The sequence below is a fragment of the Hyperolius riggenbachi genome, chromosome 11 (genome assembly GCF_040937935.1).
Source record: "Hyperolius riggenbachi isolate aHypRig1 chromosome 11, aHypRig1.pri, whole genome shotgun sequence".
Classification (NCBI taxonomy): domain Eukaryota; kingdom Metazoa; phylum Chordata; class Amphibia; order Anura; family Hyperoliidae; genus Hyperolius; species Hyperolius riggenbachi.
The window spans coordinates 139728032-139744695 of record NC_090656.1 but is presented as its reverse complement, the minus strand read 5'-3'; the positions used below and the strand labels follow the sequence as shown (position 1 = coordinate 139744695).

Here is a 16664-nt window from a genome sequence, read left to right as displayed (position 1 = left end):
TAAATATACTGTGTACAAGGCCTATGTTTGTTGGCTTCATTGTACAGTATACCATATCTGCCACTCGCTTGTTCAATAAGCAATTATTGAAATAAAAAAATCTCTGCTTATAAGGCTAAAGATTAATACATACATACATACATACATACATACATACATACATACACCGGGTTCTCCCATGCTCTTTTAACTCCACCCGGCTAGTTTTGGTGACCACCCGGCTGTCATCGGCTCACCTCCTCCTATGCTGTAAGAGAAATTGTGCAGAAAAGCAGGTCCAGCATTCTCTCATCTCGCCCCACCCTGCTTCTTTTTCATGCCACCCAGCTGGAAAAAATTTCTGGGGAGAACACTAATTAAAACCCCTGCCATCCGGAGCTTGGGCATCTGGGCAGTCTCAACCAACCAGCATGCCTGAGGGTGGGATGGGGGCTGAACTTACCTGATTTGTCAAGTGGTATGCAGCAGAAGCACCTTACAAAACCTCTGAGCGCTCTCCTCTACACTTTCTGCAGCTGCTGTGCTGAATCTATGTACAGCTCCCAGCGTGTCACCTAACTTGCTTTGGGAGTCATACACAGAGGATGCAGCAAAGCAGCGTGGAGCTGCAGGAAGTATAGAAGATGGTGCTCAGAAGTTTTGTAAGTCACTTCTGCTGCGCACCACTCAGCACTTTTAGGGGAAGTTAGGACAGTTTTTAATAAACTTAAAAAGCTTATGTGTAGACAAGTCATCATTCCTTTCTAGTGCTTAAAGAGACACTGAAGCGAAAAAAATGATATAATGAATTGGTTGTGTACTATGAATAATTACTAGAAGATTAGCAGCAAAGAAAATATTCTCATATTTTTATTTTCAGGTATATAGTGTTTTTTCTAACATTGCATCATTCTATAATATGTGCAGATTACACAACACTCAGCATTCAAAATGATTCTTTCAGAGCAGTCTGTGAACTAATGACCTCTCCTCTGGCAGAGGAAAAGTAAAAAATTAACTAACACTTGAGATAATAAAAGTCAGATAACAGCCCTCTCCACGACTTTGAAAGTCGTAGAGCGTAATGACTTTTTTGTATAGAGATAACAACTGGAGTTTCTTAAATTTTCCTGTCCTGGAAACAATTAGACTGATGTATCTGATCTTAATGTTTTATTTCTCAGCTGTACTACACATACAAATCATAATATCATAATTTTTTTTTCGCTTCAGTGTCTCTTTAAGCATGCTTCTTTTTGTCTTTTAAATTAGATCTACTCTCAAATTAATAATTTGCCACTCTGAAGGAAGAATTCTACAATTTACGTGACTGAATTCATACTTTATTTCCAAACATAGCAGGTCAGCTGTTCTTCTTAAAGAGACACTGAAGCGAGAATAAATCTCGCTTCAGTGCTTATATTCAGCAGGGGCACTTGTGCCCCTGCTAAACCGCCGCTAAATGGGGGTCCCTTACCTCCTAAATCCCCTCCGTGCAGCGGGGGATCACTTCCACATTCAGGCAGGGCTAATGGCCGCAGAGATGCGCGTATCTCCGCCTCTCCCCCGCCCCTCTCAGTCTTCCTTCGCTGAGAGGGGCGAGGGAGAGGAGGCCATGCGCCGCTGATAGACGCGCTGAGAGGCAGGGCTGCAGCCGTTAGCCCTGCCTGAAGAGCAGCAAAATCTACGACCAAGTTGGTCGTAGATTTTGCAGTGGGGGGTTTGGGGGTGAATGGACCCCCGTTCAGCCGCAGGATAGCGGCGTTTTAGCAGAGGCACACATGCCCCTGCTGAATATAAGCACTGAAGCGAGATTTATTCTCGCTTCAGTGTCTCTTTAAGCAGCAGTAAAAATCAGGCCTTTATGGATCAGGATTTTGTTTTTATACTGGTCTCATTCTGGTCTGCAAATGTGGGGCCATCCCGCTCTGTACCATACCTCTGCATTTTTTTACAGTAGTGTGAACAAGTGACTCGCATTGATAGGGGAGTTGCAAATGACAGAAATATCCATATCTCCCATAGAAAATGGAAAGTGATAGAAGGCACGGTGACGTGGTGGCTTTCTGCCAAAAGACCTTAAAGGAATACTATCGATTCACATATTTTTTTCAATTGACACAGGAATTGTTTGGGAAGCGCTGCTAAGTACTGGTGTATACATTTTTGTAGCAACTTCTTTGTTTACTGTTAGCAAAATACTTTCAAAGTTTACTGACTCCAAAACTGACGGCTGACTGTGCCATGAGGAGAGGGGAAATTCCCCTCACACTTGATCAGTTAACTCTGTGTAGCTCTGTGTGTGACAGAGAGAGAGAGCTTCCAAGAGCTGCAGCTCCTGTGTCCTGTGTTTCTGACTGACCTGTCTGAAGAGAGCAGAGGAAATGTAACTAATTCTCACAGCTTTTTCATACTGTTTTTGCTTTCAGAGTTTGATATGTTTGATATATTCTTTCTGTAGTCTGATATGCAACTCTGGCTGTGCATTGAAGCAGACACCCCTTCTGCAATTGATTTGTCCCAATATAGCTAAATCCTACCCTCAATAAATTACAGCTTTTGCCTCTATTTAACATGAAAAGTAGGAAAATGTTTACACAGCTACTTAGACATTATTTGTACATTGTCATTTTAGAACACTTGGGTATCGATAGTATTCCTTTAAGACCCAGGTTTGATGTGCTTGCATATGTTTAATTGTTGGGGATGGAGGGATACAGAGGGGATGGACAGGAAAAAAAATACTAATGCTCAGTGTATACCTATGTAGATTACCTTGAATACATGCACAGCTGTTATATAATATATGAATTTCACATATAAGAAAATACTGTATATGTAATTTGTATCATTTGCACTACAGATCAATGACTAATTTTGAACATCACCTAAAATGTGTGTTTGCTTTTTCTCTTACAGTTCATGACCTGCTGTTTTGGAGAGATGTGAAGAAATCTGGGATGGTTTTTGGAGCTACAATGGTGGTGCTTCTGTCCTTGGCAGCATTCAGCATCATCAGTGTTTTATCTTATCTCGTACTCTCCCTGCTGACTGTCACAATTTCTTTCCGCATCTACAAGTGTGTCATGCAAGCCGTCCAGAAGTCTGATGAAGGACATCCTTTTAAGCAAGTGCTCTTTTTTTTTTTTTTTTTTTTTTTTTTTTCATTGCTAGCCAGCACCCATATAGTTAAATTTATTTAATCTTAATACAATAACATTTGTAAAGCGCTTTTCTCCCATAGGACTCAAAGCGCATCTTAAAGGACATACAAGGTGAGGAAGTCATTAAAAAAAACTGAATGTCCATGATGCCGGTGGGACGTGGTCTGTGCTTTAATTCAAGCTTTTTATGCCTCTAAATGGGCGCTAAACACTCCGTTCCATGCCCCCCCCTCCCCAGGTCAGGATCACTGACCCGCATATACTATGCCACCATAGCTCCCTGCGACTGCGCAGTTCGCTTTACAGCTACTGCATTTGCACTGGTCGGAAGCTCTCTATCTCCGCTACCGCGCTCCCAGTAGCTGCATAGACGTTCAGCACGCGCGCTCACATAACTGGCAGCATGTGAGCACGTGCACTGAACGTCTATGCGGCCGCTGGAGGCATGGACGTGGAGATGGCTCCAGACCAGTGCAGATGCAGTAGCTGTAAAGTGAACTGTGTGGGGAGCTATGGTGGAATAGTGTATCCGGGTTAGTGATCCCGACCTGGGGGGTGGGTCGGGACCTGGAACGGAGTGCTCAGCGACCATTTAGAGGCATCAACAGCCTTAATAAAAGCAGATCATGTACATTAAAAGGTATGTATTTGTTTGTGATTCGCTCGCCTCGTATGTCCTTTAAAGTGGATCCGAGATGAACTTTTACTCATTGCATAATTGTGTTCATTTCCTATTGTTTATAGGGCATTCCTCAAGCCAAATACTTTTTTGTTTTTGTCTTAATACTCTAATTCCCTATAAACTAAAGAAGCCACGCCCACAGGTTTTCAGAGAGCCAAGGCACTTTCAGACAGTAGCAAGGGCTCATGGGAGCTCAGTCTGGGCAGAAGGAGGGGGAGGTATTACTAGCCAGAGATTTCATATGGAGGAGGAAGGGGGGGGGGGTTAGGTTTTTTGCTCAAGATGCAGATAAGCCTGCTTTGGTGTAATGTTTACAAACATGGCTGCTGTTATTGTACCACAGGAATAATCAATCATATTCTATTAACGCTGTTTGCAGCTAGATTTGCTGTGTAAACTATCTAAACTTTAGATAAGATATAGACAGGTTACTTGTTATAGTTAGTTTTTCATCTCAGATCTGCTTTAAAGTGGACCTGAACTCTTGCACAGGACAGAAGGAAAACACAGAGAAATGCACCATGTGTATTTAGAGAGTTTAGCCTGTCATTTGTGTCTGATCACAAATTTGTAATTTTGATCTCTCCCGTATGTCACCTGATTGCCACGGCAGATGAACTAATTTGAAAGCACAGAATGTCAACAATGTCTACTTCCATGGAAGCAGGAAGTAGAAACTGTGCTGGTTTATTTGAAGGATTTTGTATCAGCTGTAACACAAATGTTTTTCTCTAAAGGTTATTCTGCTGTTGCGTTTATTTTAGAGCAGAGAGGATGTGCTTAGTTCAGCTCTGCTGCACACAGCATAGAAGACCTAATCGCATACAGACAGAAATGCTAAAATATACTGCCTCCTTTTCATATAAAGACTAATTTAAGAATCCATCTGTTGTATATTGCATGAAAAGGTAAATCACCACCCAATCGAAAGTCCAGGTTAAATACACTAGTAATGTGCACATAGCCCTTAACCACCCTGGCGTTCTGATTAAATCGCCAGGGTGGCTGCGGGAGGGTTTTTTTTAAATAAAAAAAAAACTATTTCATGCAGCCAACTGAAAGTTGGCTGCATGAAAGCCCACTAGAGGGCGCTCCGGAGGCGATCTTCCGATCGCCTCCGGCGCCCAGAATAAACAAGGAAGGCCGCAATGAGCGGCCTTCCTTGTTTTGCTTATATCGTCGCCATAGCGACGAGCGGAGTGACGTCATCGACGTCAGCCGACGTCCTGACGTCAGCCGCCTCCGATCCAGCCCTTAGCGCTGGCCGGAACTTTTTGTTCCGGCTACGCTGGGCTCAGGCGGCTGGGGGGACCCTCTTTCGCCGCTGCTCGCGGCGGATCGCCGCAGAGCGGCGGCGATCAGGCAGCACACGCGGCTGGCAAAGTGCCGGCTGCGTGTGCTGCTTTTTATTTGACAAAAATCGGCCCAGCAGGGCCTGAGCGGCAGCCTCTGGCGGTGATGGACGAGCTGAGCTCGTCCAGACCGCTCAGCAGGTTAAATAGCAGCAATAATAAAGTGCATAGTAAAGTGTTTTGTTTTTTTTTTATATTGCTCCCTTTGCCACCAGTACATGTATTGAGCATCAAAATATGTTGCACAGTATAAGTCTTATCCCTACTCCTACATTTATTTTATTTTTTTTAATTTACACAAAGTCCATGTCTAGCCTGAAGCTTTAAAGCTCTTCTCTTCAAGAAGTCGGGTAATAGAAGAATAAAGGTTTTGAAAAAACCTGCAGATATAATTTTCATTGTGGTCAGTGACCCTGCAACATCGATTTCTGCTAAAGACTTGCAGACTTCCTTTGAGATTCCTCTGGGGTCTGCCAGTAGGGATGGTCAATGAGAATTGTTGCAGGATTATGCAAAATTTGTTTTTATGCTGTTTGAAAATGGACCAATATGATTTGAGTGGTCTAATTTCAAGCTACATACATTTGCTTTCAGAATTCTGCATCAACTCTAGAACCACACTCACTGGAGTTGGAACTTCCCCCTCTAGTAGTACGGGGATTGAATGACAGGTTGACTGTCCTTTTCCTATGTCCTCATTGGGGATCGGTTGGTAAACAGCAGCTTGGTCACACTTCTCCCAGAATGCATCACTCTTCTGTCACTCATCTATTCAATATTTGGGGAGAAAAATGCAGTTGTCTCTAGACTGCACATCTTATGTTCGCTTGTGGCGAGGGAGATCTTTAATAGTGGAAAAAGATATAACCACAAAGGTTGGAAAATTAATATTGTACTGGTCACTCAAAATGAGCCAAACTTAACGCAGGGTCTGTGATTGGATGCCACTCACCACATCTTACAGCCTATCCTCAGATTAATCAGTAGATGGTCAGTGTGGTGCAAACTTTTTCCTAGGTCTGTACAAGGGACAAGAGGGCATAAATGCAGTTGTCTCTAGACTGCACATCTTATGTTCGCTTGTGGCGAGGGAGATCTTTAATAGTGGAAAAAGATATAACCACAAAGGTTGGAAAATTAATATTGTACTGGTCACTCAAAATGAGCCAAACTTAACGCAGGGTCTGTGATTGGATGCCACTCACCACATCTTACAGCCTATCCTCAGATTAATCAGTAGATGGTCAGTGTGGTGCAAACTTTTTCCTAGGTCTGTACAAGGGACAAGAGGGCATAAATTACACAGGGAGGAAAGTAAATTTTATAACCTATTTACACAAGGGTTCTTCACAGTAAAGCTATGTACACATGCTAAATGGACTGATCTGTAAGAGCCACCTTGACCGAGAATCTAGCATATGTACAGGAGCCCTCCCAACATTGCCTAAATATTCAATATGCTGGATCTGTACTGCCGAGGATGCACAATCCTCACCCCACAGGCTGTTTTGAGCAGTGCTTACCTCACTTTTAATTTCAATCTATGGGCAGCACGGTAGCATAGTGGTTAGCGCTCTCGCCTTGCAGCGCTGGGTTCTCCGGTTCGAATCCCAGCCAGGTCAACATCTGCAAGGAGTTTGTATGTTCTCCCCGTGTTTCCTCAGGGCACTCCAGTTTCCTCCCACATCCCAAAAAAAATACAGATAAGTTAATTGGCTTCCCCATACATTGGCCCTAGACTGTGATACATGCACTACACCAGCGCCGTCCAACTGGCGGCCCGCGGGCCACATCCGGCCCGCCAGGCCTCCAGCTGCGGCCCGCTCGTCTCCCTGAGTTGAAGGCATGGCTTCCGCTATAGGCGCAATGCCTGAAATCTCAAAACGCGCACTTTCCCGTGTCCCCGCTGGCCTGCATCAGCGCTGTCCTCTCCCGTGTCCCCGCTGGCGCTGCCTTAGCACAGATCGCGGCAAAAGAAGAGAGCAGAGTGCGCATGTGTAGTACCCGCATACACGGAGTACTTCACATGCGGACGTGACATCATTTGTCACTTCCGCATGTGAAGTTCCTCCGCGCGGGTGCTATGCGCACTCTGCTCTCTTCAGTCGCCGCGATCTGTGAGGTCTGAGCTCAGGTAGCGCCAGCGGGGACACGGGAGAGGACAGCGCTGATGACAGGTAACGGGGACTGGACACCTCGCTATCTAACTTGGGGGGCACCTGTCTCTAACTTGGGGGGCACATGTCACTATCTAGCTGGGGGGCACATGTCACTATCTAGCTGGGGGGCACCTGTCACTATCTATCTTGGGGGGCACCTGTCTCTAACTTGGGGGGCACCTGCAACTATCTAACTTGGGGGGTACCTGTCACTATCTAACTTGGGGGGCACCTGTCACTATCTAACTTGGGGGGCACCTGTCACTACCTCAGCTGGGAGGCACCTGTCACTACCTCAGCTGGGGGGACACCTGTCACTATCTAACTGGGGGGCACCTGTCACTACCTCAGCTGGCCACACCACAGCATCACCGCCAGCCCGGCCACAGCATCACTGCCAGGCCTTTCAGCCCACACATCATCCCCAATCCAGCCAAAAACACTATTGCCAGGCACAGCAGCCAGTAGAGGAGAATTTAAAAGCCAGGTGAGAGGTGTCAACCATATTAAGGGGGCATTCTGCCTATTTATGTGAAATGCTGTCTATTTATGTGCCTCATGATTGCTGAATTTGTCTTCTTGGGTGCCTCATGATTTGTTGGGGGCATCATGATTGCTGAATTTGTCTTGTTGGGGGCATCATGATTGCTGTTGCCACTTTGCGATAAAGTGAGTTTTGGGTTGCAGTTTGGGCACTCGGCTTCCAAAAGGTTTGCCACCAATGTCCTGATCTAATGTCCCACGTTGCTAACTTCATGTAAATTTGTCTCCACCCGTGACCACACCCACATTCTGGTCCATGGCCACACCCATTTTTCGGCGCTCTACGCAGAACGGTACCCTTGTTTTTCAGCGCGCGCAACTTCAATGACCTCTTGAATTGCATTTTGTGGGGATCTGCTGCCAATTGCATTGCATTTTGTGGAAAGTGCTGCCAATCTAATTGTCCTTTAATTGCATTTTTTTTTTACTGCGGGGGGGGGGGGGGGGGGGGGCGCTTGCTGCGGCTCCAGCAAGAGCCTTCGGCCCTCCACCATGGGGTCAGAGAAAAAAAATGGCCCTCCATGCCCATGAAGTTGGACAGCACTGCACTACACGATACATACATAGACATATTACTATGGTAGGGACTAGATTGAGAGCCCCTCTGAGGGACAGTTAGTGACAAGACAATATACTCTGTACAGCGCTGTGTAATATGTTGGCATTATATAAATACTAATAAATAAATCGAGAGAACTGTGTAATCCATAGCAATTATGTTAGAATTTAGCATAGAAGTTTTACAACTGAGTATTAGTGATGGTAAGCTACAGCTGGCCAGACATACCAGCCTTGATTCTTTTGGGCTTTCCAACTGATGGACGTAGTGAAGAAATAGGGATGGTTGTTGTTATTTACACGCTTTGACCAAAAAAAAATCTACTTGCCACCTTATTTTGCATATTTTGATACAGGAAAATTTCCATAATATGTTTTCTGTCAATTAACATGACCCAAGTATGTTGTATAAACCAACGTTTGATTTCGTTCTGGCAGCGTTTGCGCAACGATTTCACAGCAGATTCGATCAGTGATTGGCAGGAAAATCGTTAGGTGTATGGGCCCCTTAAGGTGACGCTCAGGGAAAACATAAGATACTAGACATAGCGTAATCAAATTTTGGGATGCGTGTCTTCTCCCAGCACCTACTTGTGTCACCCTGTGTGCACAGAGCTTAATGATGAGGTAAATTACAGGCTCACCAGATGGAGTGGCTGATTAAACCATACATCAGCAAAACAGGCTTAAAGGGGAACTGAAGTAAGAGGTATACGGAGGCTGCCATATTTATTTCCTTTTAATCAATACCAGTTGCCTGGCAGCCCTGCTGGTCTATTTCTCTGCAGTAGTATCTGAATAACACCAGAAACAAGCATGCAGCTAGTCTTGTCAGATCTGACTTTAAAGTCAGAAACACCTGATCTGCTGCATGCTTGTTCAGGGGCTATGGCTAATAGTATCAGAGGCAGACGATCAGCAGGGCTGCCAGGAAACTGGTATTGCTTAAAAGGAAATAAACATGGCAGCCTCCATATACCTCTCTCTTCAGTTGTCCTTTAAATTTGATCCTTAGATTCCTCCGACCAAAGATCCTGCTTCAGCTTGTTCCTCAGGAAAGAAAATTATGATAACATATTGTGAACCTGTATAGATCTTAAATTCCTCTTTTTTCACAAGTGTGCAAAAGTGTGTGCACCCCCGCAACTAGCACTGTGCATATCATGCAGCCAGCTACACACAGTGACCGTAGTCTACACAGTGCCCATTGTCTTGCGGCCCTTCAACGTGCTTTCCACCACAAAAATAGTGTAAATACAGGCTCACCAAATGAATATGCTGACCATATCAGGACCAACAATCAGCTCTTAGGTGTATCCAGTAAGACTTCACTCAAACAGACTGATGGATACCTAGAGGGACTAACACAGGGCTCCTATAGCATAATTCCGCATTTTATTAAGTAGTAAAAGCATAAAATTACACTAACAATCCTTAAGATCAAAATGTGCATCAATAAAATTCCTTAGGACGTCCTCACCGCCGCTCTCATAGCGTCTACTCGTCTGCCGCCTTAGGCCACGCCCTACCGGTTTTGGCACAATGACTCATCAGGGGCTTGGAGACCAATCCATCAAATCAGTATACCTATTGTGAAACAATATGTGCCACACACTATAAAATACTGTTGTTTTGGTTAGGGGAGTGGCCAGGGCTCAAAATGCCATGTGGGAGGAGGACCACTGCTGGTCACCCACTCCTGTCTGGGCAATGGAGACTTGAGTACTGTGCCGTGCTCTGGTGGCGGGAACGTCCGCACCCACCATCACCACAAGCAGGAGTATACCGAGCATCACTGGAGGGGCTATGCGTAGTTGGCTCATGCGTCCCACGTTGTTGCTGTGGCAATGTGCAGGGCCAAAGGTTGTCTCAGCTGGTGGGCGGATCTGGAGCTGCTGGGTAGTGACAAGCCATTTCGGAGAAATGAAAAAGGAGCTGTACTCACAAACCAGGATTGCCAGTAAGCAACCACTCTCAGCGTGTGTGGGGAATACCTGCCCTGCACTCGGGTCTTTGGAATAGCCTCTGACTGGTGGTTGCTCTTTCCAAAAAGCTCAGACAGTCTCTTCCCTCCAAGAGGGTAGGAAGTTACTTTTACAGGGTGGTGAGAGGCGCCAAATGTGTGAAGGAGTAAAGATGAATTCAAATGAATATCTAGGCCTGTGTAAGCAAGATAAATTCTTTTTATCTCCCATTTGAATTCCTCCACACATTGGTCGCCTCTCACCGCTCTGTACTTGGACATTTGAGCATGTACACTACAAACTCTGAGTCACAGTTCGAGTAGTACGAAGTCGTTGGCCAGTGTGCATGTGCGGCCCCTCTGCGCGCCCATCGCTGTAAGCAGATAAGTTCATTTGCCTGATTTTATGTACTGCCCAGGGTCCCTTTAATGTTATGCCTCATGCACCACTGGGGATGTGTGAAGTAGTCGCCACCAGTGTTAAAAGCACCACACACATTCCACCTGCAGCATTTGAAGCATTTCTCCAGTCTTAATTGAAAATGTGTGCTTGTATTTGTCTTATTTTTGCCAGGGATCGGCCTACATATGCTGGCTCCATAGGTTTCTACAGGATTTGGAAGAAAGTAGTGGTTTGCTTTAAATGCTGTTCATCAAAGATTTGTGAGCAGTAAGGATGGGTAGGTGCCAGACCACTGTCCTGTTTATGGACCTGGGCAGGGGACTTAACGTATGGATGAGGGGTAAGCCGGTCTCCACAACCCAGTGTCCCTCCCATGATTCACCTTTCCTCTGCTTTGTCAAGGGCCTGTGAAAGTACCCTCCCCCTTACCAAGTATCTTTGTACCATTGTATCAGTCTGTATGATGCGGTCCTCTTTGAGGTTGCAGATATGCAACACGCGTAAAAACTTAGAAATAGGTAGGGAACGTTTGAGATGTTCAGAGTGAAAACTGTCATGTTCCAGGAGACTTCCTTTCAGTTGGTTTCTTGTCCCGGGTGGTTCTGAACCGGTCGTGGTTTTTGATAATTTTCACATGATGGAAGGTAATCTCATCATGTGACCATTCAGGATTGGACACTATACCTTGCAAAATGTAATTCAGTAATGTGTATATACATTCACACTGACAGTACATGCATGAACAAAAGGCTACACCCATCCATAGTCACATGGCAGACACTCATTGACACACACTATATATGCACAGAATCACAAATCCTATCTATATCACACACTATACATATAACACGTATGCACTGTATATTATGCCCCTGCACATGCACATACCCCACACAGATCCAAATGGTAAAGCACTCCACAGCAATTGTTATCAGGATGCCAAGGTCAATCTGGCAGTACACCAGCTAAAACTGCAGTTCAGCAACGTAGACCGGCACCATCCTCATGCTCAATAAGATATTCTTTTGATAACCAAGCTCTTGCAGTACAAGATACAAATAACATTGATTTATGTACACTCAGACATGACCTATCTCAGATGGCAATACAATCTTTTAAATGCCCAATAATGTCTCCTGTTAGTCGGACCTGATGGGACACTTCTACCAACTCTTACTATAGGTTGACTGGAACAGGATGTTGGCATGCCTACTGGACTGTTAGTCATGCCCACACCCAACCGTCACATCTTCCTGGGCAGCACCTCCTCATCGCCTCCCAGCAGCCATGCTCCTGGCGGACCAGATCGGGATGTGACTATGTAGGGTGGGCATGGCATGACCATCCCACTCTAAGCTGTGAGCCAATGGCATAGAGGAGGAGGGAGGCTGAACCACACACTCCCCGTAATGGCTCAGTGCTAACCAGAGAGACGAAACACCAGGATCAAGGTGGGCCAAAGGGGCAGAGACGAGAAGATATTGGAGGGGTATTTCAGATACACTTTCTCTACCAAAGCAGTTGATTCTACACATCTGAAGACTGCATACATTTGTATGAATACATTGTGTCCCGTCCAAGGCTGTTTAGCTCAGCTCCAGATGTTTATTTTTATTTGGACACAGCAGCACTAGTCTGCTTCTCCTCCTCTTTATATCCAGTGTGCTTGGCTCTACAAATAGTATATGTAGCTTTCTACTGGAGCCGATGCTGCTGATTATACAGAGCGATATTAGCAACCTCTGTAGTAAAAGTGAGGGTGTGTTTTTTTTTTTTTTTTTCCCTTCACTTCATTCTCTTCCCTCTCTCCTCTGTGCTGGTCTCAAGGAAAATGTCAGGGTCATGATGCTGCATAATAAATAGAACTGAACAGCATACAATACTGTATATGCAAATGATTGCATGCTGTCTTGAGCTGTGTATAATCAGCAACCTCAGCAGTGATTGTACCCCCTCCCTCATTCATTTCTACTCATCCTCTTTAGTGTCTCCTATGCTGGTCTCTGGGGGAACAAAAAGCAGATTGGATTGCTGTGATAAAATTTGTAGATTGCCAGGTGAAATACATCAACGCTACAGATTGGACAGGAGGGTAAATTTTGTGCTTGAACGTTGGGGAATGGGCATGGCGGTATCTACAACCACAGCCTAGACCAAGTGAGGGGTCCCCTAGGTCAGTGTTTCTCAACATTTAATTGGTATGTACCCCTTTTAAAACCCTGTACTCACCAAGTACCCCCTAGCATAGTAAACATTATCACAAGTACCCCTTGACAAATATATACAGTATTTCGTTGTAGTACATAATTGGTTCTAAACAATTTCCAAGCATTTACTATTGCTTTTAATGAGCTAAAACACTAATTTGGTGTTTTGAATAAGATTTATCATTTTCTAAAATTTTAAATTTGTTATTCTTGGTTAAGTATATCAAGCCCGAGTACCCCCTGGTACCATCAGAAGTACCCCCTGGGGTACGCATACCACACGTTGAGAACCTAGGCCCTAGGTCTCCCCTCACCTATATTTCTAGCCTACAGCTCTTGTAGATTATAAGCACAGCAGAACACCCTCTTCTGTCTGGCCCCGCGCACTCCTTCCTGTCATGTCCCGGTGCCCATACTTTGTGATGCTGCACACTGGGCAGCATGCTGGGTGAGTGCTCCACTGCACCAATACTCCGGGGGAGTCATATACCTTTCATGATGATATATATTAAAAATCAAAGTTCAGTGTGTGGTAGCAATATATTCGCTCCTATCAAAATATATCAGAGAGGGGTGTATCTTTTGGCATGTCAGGTCAGTCTGCCAGTGTATGGCAGGCCTATTACACAGACCAGGACAGCATACAATCTATACAAATGACTGTATGCTGGTCATAGCTATGCTAAATCATCACTTGGCATGCACAGTACAGTGTGCCTTCAATAGCCATTTGATTGTGTTCAACTTCTTCACCTGTGCTTTAGTATTGGTAGCCAGATGCAGCCAACCTAGTATAAGATGCCACCTTGGTATAGGTAGCCAGAGAGTCCCTTGTGTAGGTAGACAGACTGAGGCCCCATTTAAACTTAATCAGTTGGTATGTGTTTTTTTTTTTTTCTCTTCTCCACAGCAGTGCATTATGAAAAATCTTTCAGTTAAAACACGTGTAGTGTGAACTGAGCCATTGGGAAACATGGGCATTACTCTGAAAATCAGTTGACCTTTCAGTTAAAACTGAGAGCAACTGATTAAGTGTAAATGGGGCCTTACGCATACTCTGATCAATGAGGTTCCTGCAGCATAATACCTCTTCGCATTTTGCATATTACAGTATATGGGGCTTAATTTACTTAAGTAAATTAAGTATTACAGATTTGCACTACAGTAATTACTGTAATATCAAAATTCCTATATCTGTGCACACATTTCATTCAGAGTTTATACAAGCCACTATTATGATGAAACAGGAGAAAAGCGTTCTGCAGCAATATTCTGAGTTTTGGTGCCGTAGCATTAGAAATGAATATGTACTTATTTGTATTACAGGGCACTTCTGGACCAGGACATAACCTTGTCCTCTGACAGCTTACAGAAAAAAGTGAATGCATCTCTCGTTCACATCAACCGTGCCCTGAAGTACATCATTCGTCTCTTTCTTGTGGAGGACTTAGTTGATTCACTCAAGGTGAGAAAAGCTTTTGTTTTACAATGTCAGAGTCCAGGTATGTGTTTCGTGTACAGAACCAAAGTAGAGAAAGAGATCTGCAACGATCAAGTGGTGTGTCAAAAGGTAGCTGGGCATCTCCACATCAGGAAGCAACACTGTAAAAAAAAAAAAAAAAAAAAATTTGGAGAGCTCGCAGTTTCTGTATATATGGTAGTAGCGGGGAATGCCCCCTTGGAAGCATCTCACCATATGAATTAGCTGTCAAACAGCTATAAGCAGTGGTGACCCTCTGTTCAGTCTGGGACTGGATTTCTGCCAATTGGTGTGTTCCTCTGTGGAGTTGCTGATCATACCTCCTCTCAATTCGAGAGAGAAGCCCTGTGGTTTAGAGTTATTGCTGATAGTCAGCATGTACTGGGGGCAATAGACAACCGCTAGAAAACCTGTTGTGACAAAACTTTATTTTACTTAGTACTCCTATTGATTATTATGTGTTTACCCCCTCCCCACCTCAGTAACCCAGCCAGAGGCTGCCAATGCTCTGAAAATTTATGGGCTGCAATAAGCATTTTGGAGATACAATCCTTTTAGCCTCCTGCAATACCAGTAGCCATTTGGCTTCTGGCTTTTCAGGCTAGCAGTTATTTATCAGCAACAACTCTGAAACACAGTGCTTCCCAAATTTAGAGGCAGTAAAATCGGCAACCCCAAGGAGGAATGTACCAGTTGCTGCATATAGGGGTTTGTCAGCTAATACATATGGTGGCATTTCCAGTTACAGTACAGGAACGGTTTGTGTTCCTTTTTTAACTAGCAAAAGTCTACCTAGAAAAAAATTAAAGAAAACCTGAACTGAAAATTAAGTCAAAATATCCATACACAAGGTCATACTTACCTGCGTAGTCTACTCATCAATCTTTCTCCTCTCCTGTGTCCTGTTTGTCCACTGTGATCAATGGAATTCTCCGTCCTCCATTTTGAAAATGGCCATTACCCCATCACAACTTTCTGGTCAGCACACAGTTAAAACTGTAATATCGCCCACTTGAGCCATAGGGAAAAATGGACACATCAGTTCTCCTCTCAGCTGTAACTGACAGAAACTGATATATAACTGACAGCAACTGATATATTTCAGTTCTGACAAAATGTTCTCAGAACTGGAAGGGATCATTGTCAGAAGAAAATGGTGAGCTTCTGAGAGGAACTGATGGCAAGGTAACTATGTAATGTTCATTTGAAGTTGCCTCGTGTTTATTTTAAATAATTTTACTCAGTACAGGTTCCCTTGTGCAGGAGCAAGTTTGAAGCAGCAATGTTAATGATAGCAAGGGGAAGGAAAGGTCTTGAGGGCACAGTAGTAGAGATCAAGGTTAATATAGAGTGTGTGCTCAAGCTTGTATGAAGTTTGTTTCAGGAGAAAAGTCTTGACCAAGGACTCCTTACTGAATAGGCAATCAAACCCTTAGCAACTCATCAGTGATGGTGTATTTTAACCAGTACAATATGGCAAAGAAAGGGTAATTGTAGAGCAAGCCAGGTGGCAGAGAGCGCACATAAGCATGTGGAAGTGTGAGAGCAAAGAAGAAACAACAAAATCCCTGATGCACAATTTGTTTTCCCGCTCTTGCTCATTTTCTCCTTAACCTTCCTGGCGGTAAGCCCGAACTGAGTTCGGGCTATGCCGCCGGAAGGCACCGCTCAGGCCCCGCTGGGCCGATTTGCATAATTTTTTTTTTGCTGCACGCAGCTAGCACTTTGCTAGCTGCGTGCAGTGCCCGATCGCCGCCGCTACCCGCCGGTCCGCCGCAATTCCTCTCGCCGCGGCCGCCCCCCCCCCCCCCAGACCCCGTGCGCTGCCTGGCCAATCAGTGCCAGGCAGCGCTATGGGGCAGATCGGAGTCCCCTCTGACGTCACGACGTCGGTGACGTCATCCCGCCCGTCGCCATGGCGACGGGGGAAGCCCTCCAGGAGATCCCGTTCTTTGAACGGGATCTCCGGATCTCCGATCGCCGGCGGCGATCGGAGGGGCTGGGGGGATGCCGCTGAGCAGCGGCTATCATGTAGCGAGACTTTGTCTCGCTACATGAAAAAAAAAAAAAAAAATTTAAAAAAAAAGATTTGCTGCCCCCTGGCGATTTTTTTGCAAACCGCCAGGAGGGTTAATAACTAGTAAGTTGCAATAAATTAGTAAAAAAAAAATCCA

At 44.8% G+C, this 16664-nt stretch overlaps 1 protein-coding gene across 3 annotated transcripts in view; it reads left to right on the top strand.

Moving 5' to 3' along the window:
- RTN3 (reticulon 3) overlaps positions 1-16664 on the top strand; it is an 82291-nt gene that overhangs the window by 44649 nt on the left and 20978 nt on the right. For all 3 annotated transcript variants that reach the window (XM_068260088.1, XM_068260090.1, XM_068260089.1), the window contains 2 exons: positions 2899-3106; positions 14337-14475. In XM_068260088.1, the coding sequence (XP_068116189.1) occupies positions 2899-3106; positions 14337-14475 (347 nt within the window). The remainder of the gene's footprint in view (positions 1-2898; positions 3107-14336; positions 14476-16664) is intronic.